Source organism: Acipenser ruthenus, chromosome 7 (genome assembly GCF_902713425.1).
Source record: "Acipenser ruthenus chromosome 7, fAciRut3.2 maternal haplotype, whole genome shotgun sequence".
Lineage (NCBI taxonomy): Eukaryota > Metazoa > Chordata > Actinopteri > Acipenseriformes > Acipenseridae > Acipenser > Acipenser ruthenus.
The window spans coordinates 31026858-31052019 of NC_081195.1; the positions used below are offsets into that span (position 1 = coordinate 31026858).

Here is a 25162-nt window from a genome sequence, read left to right on the forward strand (position 1 = left end):
TCCTGATGTAACTTTCACTATTATCTCCTGTATTATTGAATTGTGGTTTGTCACACTTGAGAATTATTGTATTTCTTGTTCTTATTGTATGACTTATATTGTAACACTTGAATGTATTTGTATTTGCTTGCGATTGTAAGTCGCCCTGGATAAGGGCGTCTGCTAAGAAATAAATAATAATAATAGTGTATGTGTGAGTATATAGTACATAATTGTTTAAATAGCGTATAGTGAATTGCTTGTTGGCAAACATACTGTACACCTGGACTGGAATTCCTCTGTATTGCCACAAGAGGGCACTGCACCTCATGAGAAAATGAAAACCAAAAAAAGACTTCCCAAATGCAAGATGAAACTTCTTTACATTATAGCTTGTCATACACCAGGTAAATGACTAGGTCCAGATTAAAATAGCTACTGTTTCCCACAAGAATTTGTATTTAGGAGACAGTAGCAATTGAAAAACTGAAATAGAGTTTAACCAGACTACACTAAGATACTACTTCTGTATTACATTTAATCCGAACTTCAATCACAATTCTACCCCAAACCTTAACGCTAACCTTATCGTACCAGAAAAATGCACCCTTTGGTGCAAGTTAAGCTACCACCACCACAGTGTCAAAGCCTCATATCTCTGAAACCATTTGAGATTGCAACTTCATTTTTGCATGCTAAATATGTTGGATACCATGACATTTTCTGCTATACAGAAACACTACACTGTTTTGTCTTACTGTTTGATACACTGTCTAGTAAAAATGAACCCTTTCACTGCCGTACTGTTTTGTTCACAAAAACTCTCATTTACAGCACAGTTGTGCATTATCTGGTTATATACTGCACTGGAATTCTTTTTGTTTTTTGCATGTTGAGAATTAATTTAGAACAGAGGTGTACCGCCTATAGTGCAGAGCATTTGCTCGTAATTTCCCTAACCCAGTCCATCATAAACATATGGTCAATTGCAATTTATTACAAGCAGCATACAAACTGGGGATGATCCTGTAGTCAGTATGGAGGACAGTACTAACGATAGACTGCAGACAGGTTTTAACATGTTCTCAATTGCAACAAACACAATGTATTAGTCGTCTGTCCCTAGAGGATTGTAAAACAAGCTATTAAGTTAGTCCAGTGACTGTTTATTTAGATTAAGTGCTGTACTAACTTACATGAATTTTCAACATATTTTAACATAGTTTTTATTATTATTAATATAGCATTGAAATAAACATCATTCTGAGCATATAAATCAAATAAAGCACAAGTCCATCGATTGTAACTGCTGATACTTTAAAAAATAAATCAATGTTTTATTTGTATATGTACTGTGAGGAATGAATGGGTGTTTTTTTGCCCTTTAACCTGAGGCCTTTTGAGATGAAGCCTGAAAACAACATTTAGATCAACTGAGCACAAATATAGAATGAAGACAAATTTAAGAACATGTCTACACTAACAGAGCTTTACAATTCTAGTTAAAATCTGCAGTACAAGAATACAGCACTCCTCTTGCTCTCCTGCCCCCGCCATTGTCTTTATCCATAGACGAAGTAGAAATGATCACTTTAACCCTGAGGTCTGTACATCATCTAATCCCAAACTTTGTTATTTTTCATTGCAATTGGTACTACCCTAGTACAAAGCTGGATATGATCCACAGTGCCGTACCAGCTAAACCTCAATTTAATACAGAACTGAGGACCAATTTAGACCAGAAAACCCATTTGTGGTTTAAACGTTGTTTTTGCGCACCAGTGGTTGATTTTGGCGTCACAGAGACTTCCTGTAATTTCCTGCTCAGGGTTACTGTTTCCGACCAATTACTCAAACTAGAATTTTAAGCACATTTCAGGCTTTTAACTATCGTACTACAGCTGAGATATGAGACACAAGTTATCTTTTAAATCTGCACTTTGAAAATGCCCCCAATATAAATAAAATGTTTGGCAATTGTGGCTGAATCTGTATGTTACAATTTAAAGTCATTTTCCCATAACGTATGTGGCAAGTTTGGCTTTTACATTTGTTCAGACAATCGGTTAAACTTCATAATCTTTAGTTACATAGCATATTGGAATTTATAAAGCTCTATATCGGCCTGTTCATAGTATGTCTCGCATTATTTTTTACATATAGTGTTCATCCCTAACTGTAAAACACTCAATGGTAGAATACATAGTAGTATAGGTTTGTGGGTTTATTTTATATATTGTTATACCTTATTCTAAGCCTTGTTACCATTAATTAATAGTTATTGAATTGCAATGACAAGAACAATGGTAGTATATGTTAATAATCCAATTATATTTATTAAACAACAATTATAATAATATCCATGGTTAATTGATAGTACAAAACAGTTATTGGCAAATATTTCTTTAGACAAGAAATATCAGTCACTAGTTTCGAGATAATGGATCAATATTACCTGAACTGGGAGGCCCCATCACAGGCAAAACCTTGGATATGAAGGTCTGGGAACTCAATTGTCTCGCACAAACCTCTGTTTTTATATAGGTATTACAACAAGCAGCTTGTATGCTTAATGTGGTATATAGAAATACAGCTCTGTAGCATTACATCGCTTTCTGTAAATCTTCATTTTAACCCTTCAGTAGTACTAAAAGTAACAGTTTTGTCTAGTAGTCTTTCAGTTTTGCAAAGTGTGTTTTATTATAGCATTCACTGAGTGCTCCTCTTCATGGACACACTTTGGCAATGCCTCTTTCGTCCACAACGAAAAATGAAGGTCTTGCTTCCCATATGCAATGCGTCCTTTGTTTCTGTCATAAACAAACACTCAGTTGTAAACTGTATCTAGAGATACCCTTATATATATATATATATATATATATATATATATATATATATATATATATATATATATATATATAAACTGAACATATTTTAATCTTTTAACATCATGTAATCAAAGAAACTACAAAATGGTATCGCAGAAGCCTACAGGAAACCAAAATAGTAGTACAGTAGTACAAAATGTCATGTATTTTTCAATTTTTGTCAATTTTCAAGTATATGGAAAACTACAAAGTGGTATAAAATGTTAACGTAACATTATTCAGCAGGTTTCATTCAACTTTATGAAGCAAAATTCGTTAATTCTATAGGGTGATGCTAAACTTTTGGCCATAGCTGTACTTGTATAGGAATGCATATTTGTCACTTGTATAGGAATGCATATCCTTGCAGATGGGGATATATTGGTGGGGCCAGAGTGAACCGCTAATCCAGTTGTTGAGAGTATCAGAATCCCAGGATATAAGGAAAGGCCTGTTCATCTGTTATGTCACAATTAGTCAAATGTTTTAATATGCTGGTCTCTGCTTCCCCCCGCAGGGCACAGTTTTCAGCCTGGAGGAAGAGGAGGATCAAGGGATCATTGTTGAGGACAGCAACGACATCTACATCCTGACCAGTGACAACTCTGGCCAGGTGAGCCCCCCCGAGTCGCTCACAGTCCTGAGCTCCTGGCAGTCTGACAACCTGCCCGTGTCCCTTTCAGTGAGCCAGAGCTGGCAGACAGAGAGCCTGCCAGTCTCCCTTGGACCAGAGTCCTGGGCACAGGTCACCATGGACCCAGAAGACCTCAAGAGCCTGGACAGCAACGAGGGAGGGGAGGAGAGGAGCGAGAATAATTCCTCCAACTCGGACATAGTTCACGTGGAGAAGGAGGAGATTGCAGAGGACGAAGGGGCCATATCGGTGGCAGAAGTCCTGGAAATCCAGGAGGCCCAAGAGTCAGTTTTGAAGGCTGAACTTGAGGAGGAGCCACCGGTGACCCCACCAGCACTGCTGGAATCCACCGCTCTGTCACCACCGGCTGCTGCTGCTGCTACCGCCGCTACCGCCGTCATCCCTCAAGAGGAGACGCCAAGCAGTGTGCCAGAGCCTACACCGGTACAGCAACTTGCAGCAGCTGAAACTGCACCGAAAATAGCAGGACCACCCAAGCCTCCTGCAATCGTGGAACCTGTAACGGAGCCAGCCAAACCGGCTGTGCTGGCAGAGGAGTTGGTAATAAAAGAGGTGGTGGTAGATATCTTGAAAGAGAGCCCAAAAGTGGTGCCAAAAGCCCTGAAGGAAGCAGAAAAGGTGCCCTTAGCTCCAGAGGAGAAGGTAGAAACAGTGCCACCAGAAGCGGAGAAGGAGATCTCTTTGGCAGACGACAATGCGTTCCTGTACTACGGGGGTACAGCTGCCGTCGCAGTGATGGCACTGGTTGTTGTCGTAGCGCTGGTTTTGAGGAAAAAATAGTTTAGGATTTCTAAACCACAGCTTGCTGCCCACCACTTCTAAGCTCAAATTCAAAAAAAGTCAGTAGTAGGATGTTATTGCTACCAGTCCATGTATTGGATTTGAATTAAGGGTGGCAGGATTCAATATTACTGTCCATGCAGCGATGCATTGCTTATGATATGATGGTTTTTAGTTCTATTGTAATTCTAATTTTAACAGGGTATTCAAGCCCTGTTTTCTTGAGGGAATGGGGATAGGGAAAGTTTTGGGAGGGGGGGGGGGCGCATTTGACTGAGACACTGACTTCAGTAACCCTGCCCTGTTTTTCAACAAGCACTGTTTTTTTTCAATGTCTAAGGTAAAACTATAAATAAGTACAGTACAGTGCAGAAGGCACTAGCCAGAACGTTTTTCTGCTTGACTTCTTATAGTTTTACCTTAGAATTGTGATTTTAAATGTTTTGAAGTTCATATCTAACCTGATTTTTGTCCATTGCTTGTTGCGTATTATCATGTAACTGATTGCAAGATGGATTTGCTGAAATGGCTAAGAAATGAAAAAAGATATCCCAAACCCTTTAAGGAACCCCACTGTGCCGTTAAAGTGGTTAACACTTATCAGGTTTTAAAATGAAAATACATGCTTACAGTGACAAGCATTGGAGACCTGTATAAAATATGAATAAAATAGAATAAAACTGGAGATGCCACCAAACTTGCCTCGGTGCAATGTGATGTAATATTGTATGGTGGTCAAGGCAAAGTACACTGCTGTTACCCTGTAGTAATGAAATTGTTAATACAATTGACTTGCAATATCCCATTTATCCAGAGGTCTGAATGATCTGTTCTCCACTTCCAGATACAACAGTTATTCAGCAATTTAATATTCCTGTTATCTAAACTCCACTGGAGCTCTGCAGGCTCCTTTCTTTCTCTTGTATGGCTGTGGAATCTAAAGCATCACCTTCCTGAAGTGTTTCTTTTGCTTGGATGTTCAGGTCTCTTAGGGTGTTAAGACTTGCAATAAGATTGGATCCTAGTTCTTCTGCTCTGGGGCCCCTCCACCCCCTGCATTATGCTATAAAATACAAACTGCATTCACCTGGGGTTGAAAAAAAGGGGTTACCTAAGTCTTCTTCAGCTAAAGCACAGTGTACCCGCTTTTAAGATCCCCCTTAGTGAACCCGATTGCTTAATAATGATTTATTAACCTTACAAACTGACCTGCTTAAGTGAAGACAATCATTGGTCCTTTTATACTTCTTTAAAAGTTGGACACTAAACCAATTATAGTTGTTTGTAATGAATTTAACGTTTAGATTCAGGGTGGTTTCAGTTCCGTTCTAGTAGTCTTTAGGGTTATAAATTGAATGTGAATGTGTTCTGGGTTGAGTTCAGGCAAATAAATTGCAAAAAAAAGAATTTGGAATTCATGTTGTGTTTTTTTTTTTTAAACCTGTTTTTCCCTTAATCCCAATGTAGATTTTTTTTTTTAATATAAACTGCTACTGTTCCAAAATGAAATCCTCTTTTCCAAGGAATGTTTTCTTGCTGCAATAAACAAAGTAATGTGTATTACCTAGGAGTGTAATCAGGTATGTTTTCATTACAATGGCAGAGTTTGAACTTGTTTTATATTATGCAGATCATGCATTATGACTAAAGCTGCTACTCTTTTACTTGTGTGTGTGTATATGTGTATATATATATATATATATATATATATATATATATATATATATATATATATATATATATATATATAAAAGATACTGTCAGCCAGAAATTAAATTCTTATTAATCCCCTTCAGTATCATCAGATCGAAAAAAAACAAAAACAATGATAGGGTTTCAGGTACTAAAATAGCTTTTGTATAAAGGTCATATTACGAATTTATTGTGTGTTTGAAAGATTCAGGTCTGAAACTAGAAGCTAATTACGTTTTTTGCGGAGGACTATTGACATTTCAAATTCATAAACACACTTACAATGACATTTGTTTTGGTGTATACATTCATTTCCGTGTTTATCACTGTAATCCAATGGCATTTCAATGCTGTGTTTGTAAACTCCCTACTTCAACCTTCAGGTAGATCGTTGTAGCTTCCCAAGGTGAAGAAAATGACGTGTGCTTAGTCTAAACACACCTCGCTTCTCTGTATTTAGTCATTTGCAATGAGCGCGTTACACATTATGTTAATGAAAAATGTGTTAGTGATGCCTGCTTCTAGATTTAAAGTACATTGTGCTTTGATAAAGTTAACAGTATTGAGGAATTGAAGCTGCCCCTCCCTTTTCTATAGCCATACTCTTATCAACTCAATTGTGGAGGTGCCTGTACAACTTAAAACATCCAATTGTGATGGACCTTGATGTGTATTACTTTAGTTATTTGGGCATCTGTTACATTTAATACCCTTTTCACTTTACTTAAATAATGCACAATCAACATGTTTTGAAAATATGAAGTGAATGGTTTCATACTGATCATACATTATTTCGATAGTGTGGATAGGGCAGTTATTCAACATACTGTGAATGTCACTCACCATGGTCTTGTTGTCCATGTTACGGTACGTTATTGGCTGTAGTTCTTGGGAACCACTTGTCCATTTGGTTTTTCATTTTAATGTTTGACGTCACTAAATTTAATGAATGCATCAAGCACCAAACTTGTCAATTTTTGGTTTTTGAAAAAATGCCAGCCCTGCCAGAAACAATCAATAGCCATTGAGATACCGCTTGAATTGTGAAATTCCAGAAATTCAAGCTTCTTCACAACCCAGATTAAGTTCCACTGTCAATTTACAACACAAAAATGAGAACATAATGGGGAATCATTAAGTTATTTATTTTTTGGTGGTGGAATTTTCATAAGTTTTGTGAAAGGTAATTTTGGTCTTATTTCACCTGCACGCTGCCTGTCCTAACCCCACTCCAGTAAATACAGTTCTGTACAGGTACCTGGATTAGGACCTTGTTAACAAAGCAAAACAAAGTGGGTATTGAGAGAAATAGAGAATAAAATGATGCTTAACATGGTTCATAGTTGATTTGGGTCAGGACACTGCACTTTGGGATCCTTAAACTTTGTAAAGGTATCTTCTTGTAATTGCAGGTTTTGACAGAGCAGTACAGTTGTAAAAGCCCCAGCTTTCACTGAATTTCATAAATGTACAGATTAAACAATAAAAAGTGTTGTTTAAAAAGTAATGCTGTGTTGTAGCGGTCTCAAAGTTAGTGTTTGTGTTGAACTTTAAAATGCAGCTTCTGTAAATGATTTGGTTTTGTGTCGACTGTAGAACAAAACAAATGAAACATTCTAGAGTATTTATTACTATGATAAAAGAAAATGCAGAATAAAGTACATTACAGATATTTTAAACAACTCTACATCTACAACTTAACACTTTAGGAAACACAAAAGTGTATGCTACATTTTTTCACACAAATAAGTGCATTAAGATTATTTAATGTACTGAATCATCAATTAAAAATATATATTTTACAAAAGTAAGTTAACACTTTTTACTTTTTTTTTTTAATTACAAAGAAGCAAAACAAAGAATGGTCCCTGGACATTTTACCTTTATATTTTTTTCATGGTAAAGCATGTCATATGAAAATGTTTGCTACATAACCAAAGCTGACAGCTTGAATTCCCTTTCCATGGTTAAATTCCTCCCTGTTCAAAATAAAAGACACAATTTATGGAATAAACTGCAAATTATCATTAAAATCAATGAGATTATACATAGAAAAAATGAACATTCTAATTATTAATTATACAATTGCAAAACGATCACTCGGCTCATTAACAGTACGTATGAATTAAACAACCCACCTTTTACATTATAACAAACATTAAACGCCTACACACTCATGTCTAAATGCTACTGGAGTGAAATTATATAGAATAGCCATATTTAGAATGTGGATCTCCAAGCCACAGGATTGCTGCAAGTCTTATAAAAAATGATCTTATTCCTTCCACTGTTCAGTGACCTGTATTTTACACAATTCCCATGAATACATAAAGCTTGAGTGACTCATTCTCTACTAACTCAGTGCACTCAACTATAATGTCATGTTTCCATGGAGATGAAAGTGATTTAAATCAGTCCTGTTCATTTGCATTAGACAGACCATAAATCAAACAGGTTTGAATTGAGACTATTTGTCACAGGTCAGAGTTTGTGTGATGAATAGTTTCCATCGTGAATATATGGATTTTGGCATTTTCCCCACATACAATAATGAAACGAAAAACAAGTATAGGGACCCTGTTATGTTTACATTAATGTAAATTAAATATCATAAAAAAGAAGACATTTCCATGGTTATCATAAACTGTAGCAAAACCCATACAATAGTTTCATGTTGGGCTTAACTGTAGGTCCACTTCACTTGCATCTTTATTTTGGTTGAAAACTGCAATAATCCATGTTTATTTGGCATGTTTAGTTCTCTTAATGGACAATGTAATTCAGTACTTAAAGGCATGATACAGAAGTCTCTAGTTACATAAATAAACACAGTTCCCTATCCAGTACGAAATGTAACCATTACCGTATGGGTGTGTGACCAGGATGACTGGTGGTGACGTCAAGCCACAACACAAGTGCGGGGTGGAAACAGACACCACGGCGCTCAGTTTATTATTAAACAAAAGATTTTAAAACAAACAAGACTTTCACAAAACAAAATGGCACACTGGCCAAAAGAAATAGACAGACAAACAATGGACGAACATGAAACAAACAAGTTTCATGCCGAGCTTCCAGCACACATAGCAATTGTTATTATTTTATAATTTATTTCTCCTCTCTCCCGTTCTCCACTCACCTAACCCCAAGTGAAACGCTGCATCTTTTATGCAGTTAATCAATCATTCAATTGGAATCTCAGTACATCTGCATGTGAACTAATTGTGCTCCCCATGTTTCCATACTAATACCCACTTTAACTATATACCGTATTTACTTGAATTTAAGTCGCACTTTTGTGGCCAAAATAAAAGTTCAAATTTGGGGGGAGCGACTTGGATTTGAGGTTTTTAGTGAGGGTACCAATTTACATTTGCACATGTCAATTATTCTGGTGCTCTTGAACAAGACCAACTGTACACAGCACTGCCCACTACAGATATTACTCTCGGTACAGTACCAGTATATTAAAATGGCTGTACAGCAAACTTCATGAACATTTGTTAATGTAGCTTTTAAAAGTAATTTTGTTTGCTGAAGAAAAGAGAAACTACGGCATCCGAGATGTGTCAGAAGATGGGAGACGCAATCGAAAGGCTATGTAATACTATAATATTACCAGTATAGTACGTGTTGAAATGATCAACACAGGTCCAGCTTCAAAATGAACAATCATTATTTATATATCTTTCTCTATCTGGAGGAGCACAAGAAACAGGAACACTGAGGTATGTACTGCTTAATGGCGGATTCTCCATCGCTCTCCGATTCTCTAACTTACTCACTGTTATTATGGTCTGTGCCTGGTTTAACTACGGGAACCCCACTAGTGTAAACTCCAAAGTCCTAACTCAAACCTAAAATGAACTACACATTTCTGGCTTGCACTAATTTTGCTTGCGGCCAAATTAAACAAACAAGGACAATAAAGCAGATTGAAATAAAGTTCAAGGTAATTGACCCTTTCCCAGCTACCATAAACTGCAATGACTGTCGTTCAATACTGAAAGTACTGTACTGTACTCTGTACATATTTTCTTCACCCATTTGCATTTGTAATATAGTAGGTGACATATTCTGATGCTTTAATGTACTGTAATACAATGTTCCCTGCTGGCACCTAGAAATTAAAAAGTAATTGAACCGTTCATTTTGGTGTTTTTTTCATTAAGAGTTAAATGTGACTTGCATTCAGGGTATTTTTTTTTTTTGGTGTCCGTATTTGGGGATGCGACTTGAATTCAGTGTTGTCTTAAATTCGAGTAAACACGGTATTTTAAATCATTTGTGATAACCCACTCTTCGTGCACCAATACATACATACATACATACATACATACATACATACATACATACATACATACATACATACATACATACATACATACATAAAACACAAAATACACACAGCGGCGGGGCATCCTACCACAGGGTGTTTACCTCCTAAAGAACCTGAATAAATTATACCAAAGTTGCGAGCCAGCCCGTGACCAAGAGTACCTAACCAAAGGTACTGTACTGACCTGGTGCAAGTCACCGACCCGGTTCCCACCATGACTGGTCCAGTACCAGAGGACTTGGTTCGGGTCTTCAACAGCCCTGTTACAGTTTTTATAGTACTGTACACTGCGTCCACCCTGTTACATACAGTACTATCCACTAAGTTATATTACTGTGCAGTGGCGTTGCTGCTTGAGTAGACTGAGGCAGCAGTTTTTTTACACTGCATTGCTGTTTGCATCATGCCAGGGTTTTATCCCTGTGACATATTCAAGGCCAGTATCCCAGTGGAGGATAAGCACGGCAGGTGCTCTTCCTGTCTGGGGCCAGAGCATGCAAAACAGGCACTCGCTGACCGCAGTTTCTGCAAATTTTTCTAAACGCATGCTTGGGAAAAGGTGACTTGCAGCTCTGTGGACTCCATGTCCATTTCACTTGGTCAGGGCTCTCCCCCATTGTCTGTTAAAGACATGGCTGCGTCTTCTCCACGTGGTGCTGTGCGGGAGAGCAGAAGAATTGCCGTGGGGGGAAGAGCCCACATTGGAAGCCATCTTTACAGTTTTCATAATCCTCTGCCTCTCCTTCTCATCCTCAAAGGAAAAGGAAGAGAAAGAGTCACCGGCCTAAGAGATCAGCGGACTCTGAACAAATGGAGAAACTGGGCAGTTGTTTCCCCATCAGGGCACAGTGCTTGTCCAATCGTCCTGGGGTTCACGGCTCCGGCTGTTTCCCAGTCGATGTGGGCATTGTACGGCCTGCATGACAGGTACATAAACTAGCACTTCTACAACATTAGTCAGGGACCCGCGAGACGCTGCGGTGTTGTTTCAGGAGGTAACAGCTGTGCTACAAAAGCGAGCTATTTGCATGGTACACCCTCCTGGTGCTCAATCATGATGTTTGCCTCAGACCAATCCTCGACCTCAGAAAGGTCAACCTGTATCTGAGTCGACTGCAGTTCAACATGTTGACCACACAACAGCTGTTGCAGTCAGTCAATCAGGCCAGACGACTGGAATATTTTGCATATTTCCAAATCCCAATATGACCAGGGCACAGGAGGTACCTGAGGTTCGCATTGCAAGGAACAGCATACGAGTTCTGTGTACTGCCATTTGGCCTCTCTCTAGCTCCCTGTGCCTTTTTGAAGTGCATGGAAGCTACTCTGGCCCCACTGAGACTTAGAGGCATCAGAGTGCTCAATTACACAGACAACTACCTTACTTCCTATCCTGTCAAAAATGTTCCTGTCCCTGTGCTCCCAAGTGGCGCATCCAGTAAAGGCGCTCCACGTGGAGTGCAGGATGCGCTCTATAGTCTGGACGTCGCAAGTTCGAGTCCAGGCTATTCCACAGCAGACCCAGGGGGCAGCGCTCAACATCGCCCGGTGGGAGGAGGGTTAGGTTGGCCAGGGTGTCCTCGGCTCACCGTGCACCAGCGACCTCTGTAGTCTGGCCGGGCGCCTGTGGGCTTGCCTGTAAGCTGCCCGAGAGCTGCGTTGTCCTCTGACACTGTAGCTCTTGGGTGTCTGCATGGCGAGTCCGCAGTGTGAAAAAAAGCGGTTGACGACACACGCTTCGGAGGACAGCATGTGTTCGTCTTCGCCCTCCCGAGTCAGTGCAGGGCCGGTAGCAGTGAGCTGAGCTTAAAATAATAATTGGCCATTCCAAATTGGGAGAAAATAATAAAAATAATTGGCAACGAATAAATTTATATATAAAAAAAAAAAAAAAAAAAAAAAATCTATGTTCCTGTCCCATCCCATGAAAGTGTAATCATTTCCAGTCCTGTTCAAAAATTATTATTTATTTATTTATTTTTTTAAATTCCCGCCCCATCCTGTTCTGTCAAAAAAAATCCCGTCCCCTCCCATCCTGTGATAAACAGAGATCAACTATTATTTTCGTATTCATGTATAAAATTAGGGTTTATAGGGTTTTGCATTAAACACTACTGGTATACTACTAGTAATTTGTTTTTAGTTTTTGTTTTTTCAGAAAAAATACATTGCAAACACAGGGTCTTTATAAGCACCATGTGCAATATAATGATGTAATATATAAATTCGGTAATATAAAAACTGTTCAGAGTTTTGTGCGGCAGTTTCAGTTTCTAAATCGGTTACTAAACAATCAGGCTCAGAGATTTTAGTATGTCAATTCCACAATAAACTGTCAGTGAAATACAGTATTACGAACCAATAATTGATCCCACGACCTGCCCCACTGCAGTTACACTGCAATTTTTGCAGGACCTGTTTGATGAAGGGAAATCCCCCTCTACAAAGTGCTTTAAAATCGATTATTTTTGATCAATGCCAAAACCTGTCATATTTCAGCCGTCCAACCAGCAATCTTGTTTTTTGTTTGTGTGGGTCGTAGTCATGACTACGGGCCATGTCATCATACGCATTCATCTTTTTTGTGCATGACAGTTTAGCGTGAGAGGTAACGGTTGGACGTTTTAGTTAGACAGTGTTCAGAAATTAGGATTGAAGTTATGTTTTTGTGCACATTGTACAGTATTTGTGAATGGGAATAATAAGAGACATGCACTTTTTCTTGTTTGAAAAATAACTGCATTTCTAAAATGTTCAATTATACAAAAGGTGTCTAATTTAAAAGGTTTGATAAAAACATCTGTTTAGTTTTTGCAATTTATTTTACTTACTAAAATTAAAGTGTTTCATTTTTTTTTTCACTGCATATTCTATGTGATTTCCATCTTTCACAATATTTATTCAAATGAATAAAGGACAGTTTAGATCAGGTTTATTTATAATGTTACAGGTTTAAACATATATAATGTTTTTAATTTGACATTTTCCCAAGACGTGCTAATAGTGGGCCGCAGTGCCTAAAAAAGTTTGGGAACCCCTGCCTTACAGTTTTCGTATTGCATGTTGCCTCTTATTAAATATAAATGTTTTACAATAAACTATTTATTCTAGTTTCGAAAATAAAAATCTTCATATCAAAGTTTTGTCTAAGACTTTTTTACTTAATATCTTGTGTGTTGTTTCTTTATTTTTTATACTTAAATAAATATAACTGTATCTCAAACAGGGTAATGTTTCCAATCTCAGTTTCTGGAAAGTCTTAGGCCTGGTCTGCATTTGCCATTTCGGAGGTTGACTTTTCTAAAATGCTATGCATTGTAAACCTTATCTAGCTCTGGAACTGTACAAAATATTTCAATTCTGAGTTCAGATCTGAAATCCTTAGAAAATTGCACAGCTACCATGTGCGCTAAGCTTTTTTATGTAAAACTTGGAAAGAGGTTGAAATCTGCAGTTTTTAAAAATATTTTTATTATTTTACATTTTTCTGTAATTTTTTGGGAGGTGTAGCTCATATTAAAACAATAGATCCCACAACAAAATACATGATATCACTGGAAATATATAATTAATGCCTTTCTGTAGATGTACGGGGGGGTTCATTTCTGATTTAAGGTTCCAAAACTAGAAGCGCTTAAACCAAATATGGTCATTCCGCGTATGCAGCAAAGGTTTAAAGGTCTATCTGGCAGCTATTTCAGCTTGCCATGTCAAAATTGAATGTCTCCCCAGGAGTTCACTTCCTGGCGGGGCAAGTTTTGAAAAAAGAGCTCAGCGGCTTCGGCCACCTATGAAGGATATTGCATTCAGCCGAGCTGAAATCTTTAGCGTTCAAAACAGCTTTCTTGCTTGCAATCACATCCACTAAGCGGGTGAGTGAAATGCAAGCATTTTCAATTGTGAAAGCCTTTTTCATTTTTGCAGAAGCCAGGACAAAAGTTACGCTTCATGCCAATCCTGCTTTTTTGCTGAAAACTACCGACATTCATGTCAACCAGTCTGTGGAATTGGAGACTTTCCATCCGCCTCCTTTCCAGTCTGACAGGGAGCGATAGCTCCATATGCTTTGCCCTGTGCAGGCACTAGAATATTATGTTGACAGTACACAGAGCTGGAGGCAGTCTGAACAGTTTTCAATTTTATGGGGCGAAGTCCCATGGTCAAGCCCCGTCTAAAGTCAACTTGCCCCCTCCAGAAAAGCTCACTGCCCATTCCACCAGGGGCATGGCAACATTGTGGATTTTGTTCCAGGGTGCATCTGACAAGGACATTTGCAATACAGCGGTGTGGGCTACTTCCCATACCTTTACAAGGTTCTATCAACTGAATGTTATGGATCCCCAAAACCCTGGCTTTGGAATTCAATTATTGAGGGCAGCTTAAGGGCCGACCCTTACAACAGTTTTTTAGTCCCAGCTACTTGTTACTGGGGTTCCGTATGGCAACACTCAAGGTAGCCTTCGACTTTGCCTTGTAGCATTTCAGTCGTTATGCAATATTGCCCTTGCTATGGCTTTGGTACTCACCCATACGGTAATGGTTACATTTCGTACTTGATAGGGAACGTTATTATCATAACCCTGGTTCCCTGAAATAGAAATGTCCATGAACCTTCAAGGTCGCTGTGTCAAGGATTGCAGCATGCTTGAAGGAAAAATGATACTGGTGTATGTGTGTGCAGTCTTCTTATGCCCTTGGGGGCGGGCATGACTGCGTCACAGGAGCGGACGCGCAGTTTTGGTATAATCTATTCAGGTTCAGGGTCTTTAGGAGGTAAACACCCAGACGGTAATGGTTACATTTCTATTTCAGGGAATCAGGGTTATGATAATAACCTAACGGGCTCCATATATACAGAAACTGGCACTTACCCATCCTCCTTGATCTCTTATGAAGTTCTGGAGGTTTTCGTTAATGTACTGCACAGCAGTACTGAAAAAGCTGCGCAGCAAAGTGGGAGCATGCACTCCAATGTTCTGCACTAGCACCATGGTGAGGGTGAGCATGACTTTCTCTTGAGGGAACTGCTGCAGCCCCGGGATGCCCTGCCACATCAAGCGCTCCACTTCGGAGGACAGCAAGCCGGTCCAGTCCTACATAAAACAAAGAGGTGCAGCATCTGTATGGGGACAGCGATACAGATTCCCTGAGAAAGGAAGTGCAAAGCTTAGTTCAACCACCCCATAAACAACTCTTGGTAGCCTGTAACCCAACTCCACTTTCAAAAGTTGGGTAGGTAGGTAAGAGATTTTTAATATATTTTTTCTACTCAACACAAGTACAGGTTAACAGTTGGCTAGTATGTTTCAAATGAATGTACCGAGAATTGTACCAGGAGAAACTTTTAGTACAGGTTTTTTCTTTGATTGTAATAAAAATGACATTTGATGTATGAATAATATAACAGCCTTAAAAATTTAAATCAGACTACGCACAGTTTCAGTATTGTGCTCTTTAAACATTACAAATGACATTTGTTTTTTGCATTCAGCCTTGCTTCTACCAAAAACTACAGATTGTTCAGCCTCCCCTCCAAATCAAAAGAGCCATACTTTGGAGCTCAAGAGTCATCAACTGCATAGCCCTGCTCAAGGATGCATGAAATTGTATTTAGGTAGGGTTGAAAATAAACGGTAGGACAGGTTACAGGAAACCAAAATATATAAATATATGTTTGGTTTATTATGACTTTAATGATCTGTAGATAACACTCACTGAATCTTATGTTGTTGAGTACAGTAGACCCTTGTTAGTCTGAACTAGTTGGGATCAAACCCTGTTTGGGGTACTCATCGTAATCATCTGTACTTTTTGAAATGATGTAAACCTGCATTTCTATATTTTTGCTACTTACTTGTGAAATTCTGGTTTGCATCCTCCTGACTAAATTATCCGAGGCCCGTGAAACCACACTTTGGTTCAGCTGATCTGCGATCTCAATCAGATTTGCTGCGATTTGCCTTGCCGCACCGACATCAACAGCATTTCCTGAGCAAAAGTTAAAGGTACAAAATCAAGGCACTACATGAAAGAGGAGGTATGTTCCATATATAGCCTAGACTAATTCAAGACTTTGCTTCCTGTGTACAAGGGTAGTACCTCCCATAAGAGCCCAATTCAATTACCTTTTTTTTCTTGGTGAAAAAAAAACATATGTGGGAAGTTAATTCAGTAAATGGAGAAATAATGATTTAGATTTGATTCCTCACATTACTGGTGATCCACTCAATGCCTGTAAAAGTATGTTACCGGTACTATACACCAGCATGGTAGGTAAGTTGTGACATGAAAAAAGCCTTGTAATTGTATTTCTGATAAGATTAATGTTTTTGCTTTCTCTTCAACGCCTTTCTAAAATAGTCACTTCAGTTCACTTAAGAGCTGCAGGTGGTATGTTTAGAGCCCCATATTACACAATTTGAAACAGACATCCAATACTGTAGCAATCGGAATAAAAAAGTCCCACGGCAGTCGCACCACAAATGGCTTTAGTAACATCTGTCCTTTCAGTGGGGCAATGCCATATTGGACCTGTAGCCATGAGGTTTACATCTTGTCCCCCAAGGATCTGTTCTCGGGCCTCTTCTTTTCAACATCTACATGCTCCCCTTGGGTCACCTTATCCACCAACATAGCCCCATGATTCACTCCTATGCTGATGACACCCAGCTCTACCTAAAACTAGACCCTGGCCATGGTTCAGTGCTCATTTTGCATCCAAGACATTGAGGCCTGGATGTCTGCCAATTTTCTTTAGCTCAACACCAACACATCTGAACAACTTTAGTAGGTTCAAAAACTCAACTCAAGAATCTCAATATTGCTGCCTTGAACCTCAGAAACTGTCTGCTGCTGCCTTTCCCCACTGTACGAAGCCTCGGTGTACTTCTGGATAGTAACCTCCCCTTTGATGCTCAAATCCCCTCTAGTCAAATCCTCCTTCTACAATCTCCAAAACACCTGAAAGGTCCGTCCCTACCTTTCCCTCCCGGATGCAGAGATACTCTGTTATGCATTCATCTCCTCCTGAATCGACTACTGCAGCTCTCTCTACGGTGGTCTTCCGTCACGCGCCATAAACAGACTGTTCAAAATGCAGCTGTTAATATCCTTACCAGATGTAAAAAACATGATCACATTATCCCCCGTCTTGCCTAACTGCACTGGCTACCTGTTAAATTCAGATTACTTTCAAAATTCTCCTGCTTGCCTACAAGGCCCTTCATCACACAGGTCCAGAGTATCTCCCCAACCTGCTGACCCGCTATGTCCCTGCACGCAAGCTAAGGTCCTCTGACTCCGGCCTGCTGGTTATACCCAAGCAAAAGCACGCCACACTTGGAGAGCACTCTTTTAGCTTCATGGCCCAGACTCTCTGGAACTCGCTCCCACAATCGCTCGCTTCAAATCAACTCTCAAGATCCACTTGTTCTCCCTTGCTTTTAATGCTCTCTAAGCCTGGTATCTGTTATTAGCTGTTGTCTAAATTGCAATTTCATGTTTTTTACTCCATCGTAGCTGTATGATTCTGCTTGATACACGCATCCACAATGTTTAAAATTCAAATCCTAGCCTTTTATTTTATGTTTTATGCATATAGGTATTGTGTTTGCATTGTTTTTTAATGTTGTATTTAATGTACTATGCCCTGTATTTCACTGTATTTAATGTATTACGCATCCAGTAAAGGCGCTCCAGGTGGTGTGCAGGATGCACCCTATAGCCTGGAGATCGCAGGTTTGAATCCAGGCTATGTCATTGCTGAAAGTGACCGGGGGTTCGTAGGGGGCGGCGCACAATTGGCTGAGCGTCACCCAGGTAGGGAGGGCTTAGGTTGGCAGGGTAATCCACGGTTCACTGCGCACCAGTGACCCCTGTGGCTGATAGGGCACCTGCAGGTCTGCAGTGGAGCCATTCAGATCTGTGTTGTCCTCCGGCACTATAGGTCTGGTGGCTTCGCTGTGGATCCACAGTGCGAAAAATAACGGAGGATGCGTGTTTCAGCCTCCGTTTCCCAAGTTGCAGCGGTGAACCGGGATAAAAACAATATAATTGGGCATTCCAAATTGGGGAGAAAACCGGGGTAAAAAACCATTGGCGACGACTAAATAAAAAAATAAAAAATGTGTTAATGTGTTGTAATGTACATCATGTTGCCACCATCATTTGAAAATGTCATTTTTTTTTTTAATTATGTAAAAAGTACTGATTTTAAAACCAAATACCAAAAAGTAAATACTGTAAGTCATACTAAACTGTGCAATGCATATGCCATAATATGGAGGTAACTCTCTTTCATAAACTCATGTCAAATAAACATCATTGTTCCCCCTCCCTTGCTGAGAATCTTTTGGTTCTACACTTCTGATGCAACACCAGACAAACTGCTGCATCCTGGTCTGTTTTCTGTGGTCCACATTTTCTGTTTGCTGCTAGACCATTGGTGTAAGTTTGAACTACAACACATGTTGTCTTTGAAAACATTGTGTACCTTAAACTTGGGATGCATTTAATGCCATTCAACATGAAAAAAAAGCTTTTTTGTAAAGATAAATAGCTAAAGTTCAAATGCTCTGGTACTAATGAGTAGTTTCATTGTACACCTTCCTCGTTTTAATAACACAAAAGGCACAGTTGTGGTAAAACTTCCTCTGCCTGACTGGCAGAATTCCTCTACATGTCAACAGTTTTGATGTATATTATTTTAAATCTGCAGCCTTGTGTGTGACTGGAAATGTGTTTGTCCAATTTTCACACCACTTTGTCGACATTTTTTGTACAGCAATAACCAAACGTCATACCTTATTCACTGTGGTGCCTTTTTTTTTTTTTTTTTTTTTTTTTTTTTTTTACATACAGTACATGCTGGGTATACATTAGGAAAGCAGTATATGTATTCCTGTAATCTTCGCCAGGGTTTTCAGATTATGTTCATGTAAATTTTTTTTTTTTTTATAATTGCCCAGTGATTCAACATTGTTTTCAAGGATAAAACAGACAAAGTCTTTAAGCATCGGATATATTTTAAAATTTTAAAAACTTTCAGTACAGGAACGAATATTTTTAAAATGTGTACCTATAAAACTGTACTAGTGACTTATTTTTTTAAATAACAGTGTCAACATTTTCCAGTGTAACTCTGGCTAACAATGTTCCAAACTGAAGTATACAGTGCAAGCAAGAACTAAAAGACATTTAAGTGAAGAAAAGGCAAGAAAACAGAAATCTTTGTTAGCATGCCTTAACACAAATAACCTTTCCATTAAGTATTAAAGTAATTTATATATGTCTATAATTAAATATATTATAAATCTCTCTTGGACCAGGGTACAAGCTGTAAAACATTGACTTATCGGATAATTCTTTACATTAAATTATAAATACATTGACGATATATAGATATATATTTTGTGGATGCTCCCTTTTAAAGGATCAGCTGAACAGATTTATACAATTATCTGGCTTTTGAGACCACAAAGATCTCTTCCACTTCATATGGAAACCAAAGGTTAATAAAGTTCCTCATATGGGTCAATTCACAATAACATACAAAGAAAAATCACCATACCTTGTACATCAGGCTGCATCTCTCTGCAAATATTTCTAATGTCAGAACAAAAATGCCCATCTGTCTGAAGCTCTCCATCATCACCATCACTGAAATGCTCTTGATTGTTACTCCAGAGACTGGAGTAGTTTGATATCACAGGCCTCTTCTTATTCAACTCATTTTCCAAAGTGTCCAGTTCCTTCTTATATTCCTGGTTGCTGCACTTCTGGTCCTGTAGGAAAGTGAGAAGAATCCATGGTGTTGTAATGCCCTCCCCCATCTCAACACATTGCTCTGGGCTTCCTTTTTAGAAGTAATAATCTAAAAGAACAACAAGAGGAAGTTCCCCATTTTACAGCATGTTATAAACAAATACAGATATTTATATTTTAAAAAATGACGAGCATGTTTTGTTTCTTTTATTGTCTTTTCATTAGTTAAGAAATTTGCTTTAAAATTCATATCATAGTTTCCAGACATGTTAAGTTATTTAAAATATATTAGACAGGAAACACACATCCTCGCTACTCTACATAGTTTTTGCAGCATACACACCATTCTCCCTCCAAGCTTTCTGACCCTCGCCTCAGTTACTCAGTGAGATAAACAGCCCTGCCATTACCTTCAACAGCATGAGGGGGCTGAATGCCATATGCAAGCTGTGTTTTTGTGAAGGCAAGCAAAACAATTTGATTTTCGTATCCTGGTCTTACAACAATGTTTTTTATACATGGGCTTGTGATTGTATGTAAAACATATTTTTAAAAATGTAGGAGGCACTGCACCAGAATTTAGTATTGTTATAATATATTATTATTCTGGATTGCACCAATTTTAGGCTATAATAAAAAGCTATTTAAACAACCGCGGTGCAAATTTACACTACAATAAATAAGTCCAGTAGATGGCGTCTACTATTGACATATATACATATATATATATATATATATATATATATATATATATATATATATAAATCTCAATATTCTATTTGAAATACATTAATGGCAGCATACTTTCTATTTTAAATACACTTGTGGACGACTAGTTCCTATTTAAATGGTTTACTGTTTTGCCCATCCCTCTATACTCAACATATAAACCCAACTATAAATCTAATATTTTAACATGGGCTTATGACGTACCAATCTTCCTATATAAACATATTGAAAATACATTCACACAGTAACTCCGACTCTCTCAGTACCAAGCGAGAATACTGAGGCAGCTGATGCACAAAACAAATTATTAATATAACCACCCATTTCACTGTCCCTAGAAAAGTCATACAATATTGTTTAAGTATTTCTCTTTCTTCAGCCCTTATGTTAAACTACTGCACTAATAGGAAACCCCCAAAGACGTGCTGGTAGATTTTATACTGCTTCTAATCACTCCGCTTTTTTTTTTAAATCATAACAAATTCAAAGTTAAACATCGCGAACACACAGCATAACTTATTCTATAGAGCTACTTAAGCAATGTGTGGCGAAATGACATAATAATATTACATGACACAAACAAATATTATGCAATCATTTAAATAACCTTTGTCGACTGTAACTTTCTTCTGTCCAAGTAACTGTCTCTTGTGTCCGCGCGCCCCACTGTGCTGTCTACGAACTTGCTGTGCGCGCGCCAAAACAAAATAAAAAAAAAAAACAGAACAATACAAGACACGAGGACGTCGTTATTTATTACTTTTTTAGATTTTTGATCCGGTCCACTCATTCCAAAGACTATATCTGCATATGTGTGAACTCTTCTTTCAAATACAACCGGGTAAAGTTTTGAAATTTTAAATAACTAAAACACATGGGCCGGGAGTTCCCCTTGGCACTTCAGCAATATAAAGTAATGCAATGCAATTATCGGCTAAAAACATCCAGTAAAAATAATGTAATTCGCTTATACAAAAAGAACAGCACTTAACTTACCAGATGCTGGAATCTCCTACGGTCAGTGAGAGACAAAGAGCGCTTTGTTTTGTCCTGTTCTCAATAAATAATAAAAGCACTTTAACTTTTTCAGCACGGGGTTTTGACAATGCGGGGCGGGGCTAAATGTGAGTGGGTGGGAGATGGGAGTTTATGAATGTGATTTATACCCTCTGTTTCCAATACTCTCCACAGTTCTAAGAATATCGTCTCTTAATTGCGTTTCATCTCAGTTGAAAAACCGCTTCTCTAAGTACTTGTAAAACTGTTCTCTAGACATTTTAAGTGCTTACATAAAGACAGACTCACAGACACGGGACCTCCACATACCCCTAGATCAAGATACACAATATATTGTGCTAAAGAATGTGCGTACAGCAAGTTTCATCACGATTAAATACATGGTTCTCTAGATATATAAAACTAGTAGGGACGCTGCCTCCACTATATCCTGTCACTGAGGATAATCCACAACTTCAAAGTTTGCAAGAATCTATTGTATAACATACTATTGAGGTAGTGACAGCATTGCATTCTAGTTACCAGATTAGCATGTCATCTGCTGTGCTTTGAACCAACCACCAAGGTTGGGTGTCGGTAGAGATAAAGTCAGGTCTTGGTAGATTCACACAATAGCCCTGGGTTCGATAATTAAACTCCCTAATTCGGTCAAGCAATACATTATTGCATAGGAATACTGTAGGACTGTATCTTTTGGTTACACTTATATAATTCATGTAGTATTTCATAATATCTTAGTCCATTGAGATGAACTGTGAAACCACAGCAATATAACAACTGTATGAAGAACTTTAAAAGCATGGTGCAATATTCAGTAAAATTAAAACTAATCACAAAATAAGACCAGTGTTTTTATGAAGTACTTTTTAAAGTCCCTCAAAATTTAATTTTAAACAAAAATACTTATTCCTGTTGAAATATCTCATAGATTCCCAAGATGTTGGTTAAATGTATAATATGGACATGTTTGTGGTGTATACCTCATATTTACTATTTGACAGCTGTTTTGTTATTCTGTGATTAAAGTTTTCCTTTGGGGATTTAAAATCTAGAGTGCAGAACATACCACTGGAGCAAAAAACGCACTGAATAATAAAGACATTCCATAAGTGAAAAGGGAAGCAGTGGTTACCCGTCACCACTTTTGTATTTATTACAATGAAAGCTTTGTAAACACGTCTACAAGAATAAGAGGGGCACTTTTACTTAAAAGCAAGTCATTTATAAGGGAGTTACTGTAAACTTCAATTTCAATGAAGAAACTTTTTCTTTTTATTCCTTTCAGTTTTACTAACTAATCTGTTCAGAATTTCACCATACAAGTTAATGCTATTCTAGGAATTATGCACCAGTTAGTATTAGAGTGATGTAATACAAAATAATGAGTGTTCCAACATATTGTGGTTAACAACACTGCCTTAATCTAAGATGCTGTCAACAAGAAAATGTCTAATATTCATAGTAAGAAATACAAAATGCAACCATGTTTTAATGTGCTACAGGGAATGTCATTTTCAACAGTGTAGTACAGGGATTGTCTGACAGGCAAATGTAAAGCTGAAAGTTCCTGATAAGAGTATGTGAGTCATCCAGGCACTGGCAAATACGTGTCTTTTACTGCAACCATGTCAGTTACAAACAGGAAAAGTTGGTTATACAAAGAAGTCTTTGCATCTAAAGAAAAAACCCTAAAACAAACCAAGACCTGTGTGGCTCGTGTATAAATTGAATAATAAAAGCCCTGGTTAACAAAAAAAATAAAAAACTGCTTCTAGTCTTATCCCCTTACTGTGATATTAGACAATGGTGTTTGTAATTATTCAGCGTGGTTCTGATTTAATGACTCAAATACTGGGGGGTTTCTTGCTTGATAATTTATCTAAGGGTTTGTTTTTTTTACTTTTCAGTTCAGGAGCTGCTCTTCTTTTCTTGTTGCCAGCTACAGACAGCACATCAGCCACAGTGTCGTCATACTAGTAAGTGCCAGCTCTCTCTTGTACACAATAGTGCATTGCCAGCAAAACAAAGTGGCAAATAATTAGACAGTGCTGCCTCTTACTTTTGTAAAGATCTATGTTACACACAGTATATCTATGCAGGAATCTATAACTTAAGAACTGCATTCGAGTAACTGCAAAAATAAGTCTTGCAAATATGAAGACAGTATCTCAAAGTGTACAGTTTTTTGCTATCCAGCAGAAACCTAAAGTTATACAGTGTTTTCATAACCCTGCAAATATAAAGTCATTACCTCTAATGGTCACTGAGAAGTGAAGCTTTAGCTGTGCAATGGAAGCATCGTTGTATGTACGATACAGACATTCAAAGTTATAAACTGTAGCAAGATCAATATCTCAAAGTGCTAGGTCTTTATTAGCTGGGAAAACAAAAAGTCACATGACCACCATAAGGCACACATATTACATCATATGTCAAATTCAAGATAAGGCATCTAAACTGGTTATGAGCAGTTGAAAAAGCTGCAGTACAGATTTACAAAAATACGTTGACTTGTTTTATTTTATAGGGACACTTTTTTAGAATCCTTATTTAAAAAAATGGGAACCTTGATGTTCTGATTCTCTCTGTGCGACTATGTGGTGAACATGAGAACTGCCTTGATTTTGTACCAGTCTTATCATACACTCCCAGCCTCCTACACACTATGATATGATAAACTATTTGTTTTTATGAAGTTTTAATCTGTACATTCACTCTTACACATTCAAACAGCTGCTGTGACACCTAAACTCTCACTGAACAATGTTAACAACAGTACACTTATAATAAATGATGTATTAGAAAAAGGTAGCCGTTCTACACTGGTTTATTTACTGTTAACAAATAGCTTACATACATTCAGCAAATGTTGTTCACTGTGTTTAGTTAGACTATAAAGGTATAACTTTCTAAACATTCTTACAGTAACACCTTTAAAAGTTACTGTTAACAAATGTAAGCCCATTTCAATAATATAATGGATTTAGAGAAGTAGGGGTCTAATGTTTGATGAAGCATTTTAGCTGATCTTTATATACTAGATTGTAAATCGGTTACTGGATGTTAAAAAGTTACTGCTCGTTGCACACTTTTAAAGTTACTTGGGTGACAAAACATTACATGAAGTTTTTAGAATCTTCTCCCGAGGTAGTCTTCTCATATAATGATCTAATGAAAGAACAATGATGCTTTAAATGTAGATCTTATTGTCATCACTGAGTGTTTATGGGTGTATGTATTATATATTGAACAGCAGCAGCAATATACCATCTGCAACTTCACAGCAATCACAATTCCAAGGGAAAAATAGAAAAACTTCTATTTTTAATGCACTTTAACTTG

The 25162-nt window shown here is 37.8% G+C and overlaps 2 protein-coding genes across 6 annotated transcripts in view; one reads left to right on the plus strand and one right to left on the minus strand.

Moving 5' to 3' along the window:
- Positions 1 to 5846, plus strand: part of LOC117415130 (bcl-2-like protein 13) — a 41443-nt gene extending 35597 nt beyond the window's left edge. For both annotated transcript variants that reach the window (XM_034025111.3, XM_034025112.3), the window contains exon 7: positions 3364 to 5846. In XM_034025111.3, the coding sequence (XP_033881002.1) occupies positions 3364 to 4281 (918 nt within the window). In that variant the 3' untranslated portion in view covers positions 4282 to 5846. The remainder of the gene's footprint in view (positions 1 to 3363) is intronic.
- Positions 5847 to 7583: 1737 nt separating this feature from the next.
- Positions 7584 to 21922, minus strand: LOC117415131 (BH3-interacting domain death agonist-like). Of its 4 annotated transcripts, none has more exons than XM_034025114.3 (6): positions 21800 to 21922; positions 21411 to 21489; positions 19881 to 20094; positions 16167 to 16300; positions 15184 to 15405; positions 7584 to 7952 (listed from the first exon to the last, which is right to left on the minus strand). In XM_034025114.3, exons 3-6 carry the CDS (start codon positions 19897 to 19899, stop codon positions 7941 to 7943), a joined length of 387 nt encoding a protein of 128 aa, XP_033881005.1. In that variant the 5' UTR covers positions 19900 to 20094; positions 21411 to 21489; positions 21800 to 21922; the 3' UTR covers positions 7584 to 7940. The 4 variants fall into 4 exon arrangements, with proteins under 4 accessions (XP_033881005.1, XP_058882761.1, XP_058882762.1 ...); XM_059026778.1 differs by having other exon boundaries at positions 19881 to 20183; XM_059026779.1 differs by lacking the exon at positions 21411 to 21489.
- Between the last annotated feature and the right edge of the window lie 3240 nt (positions 21923 to 25162).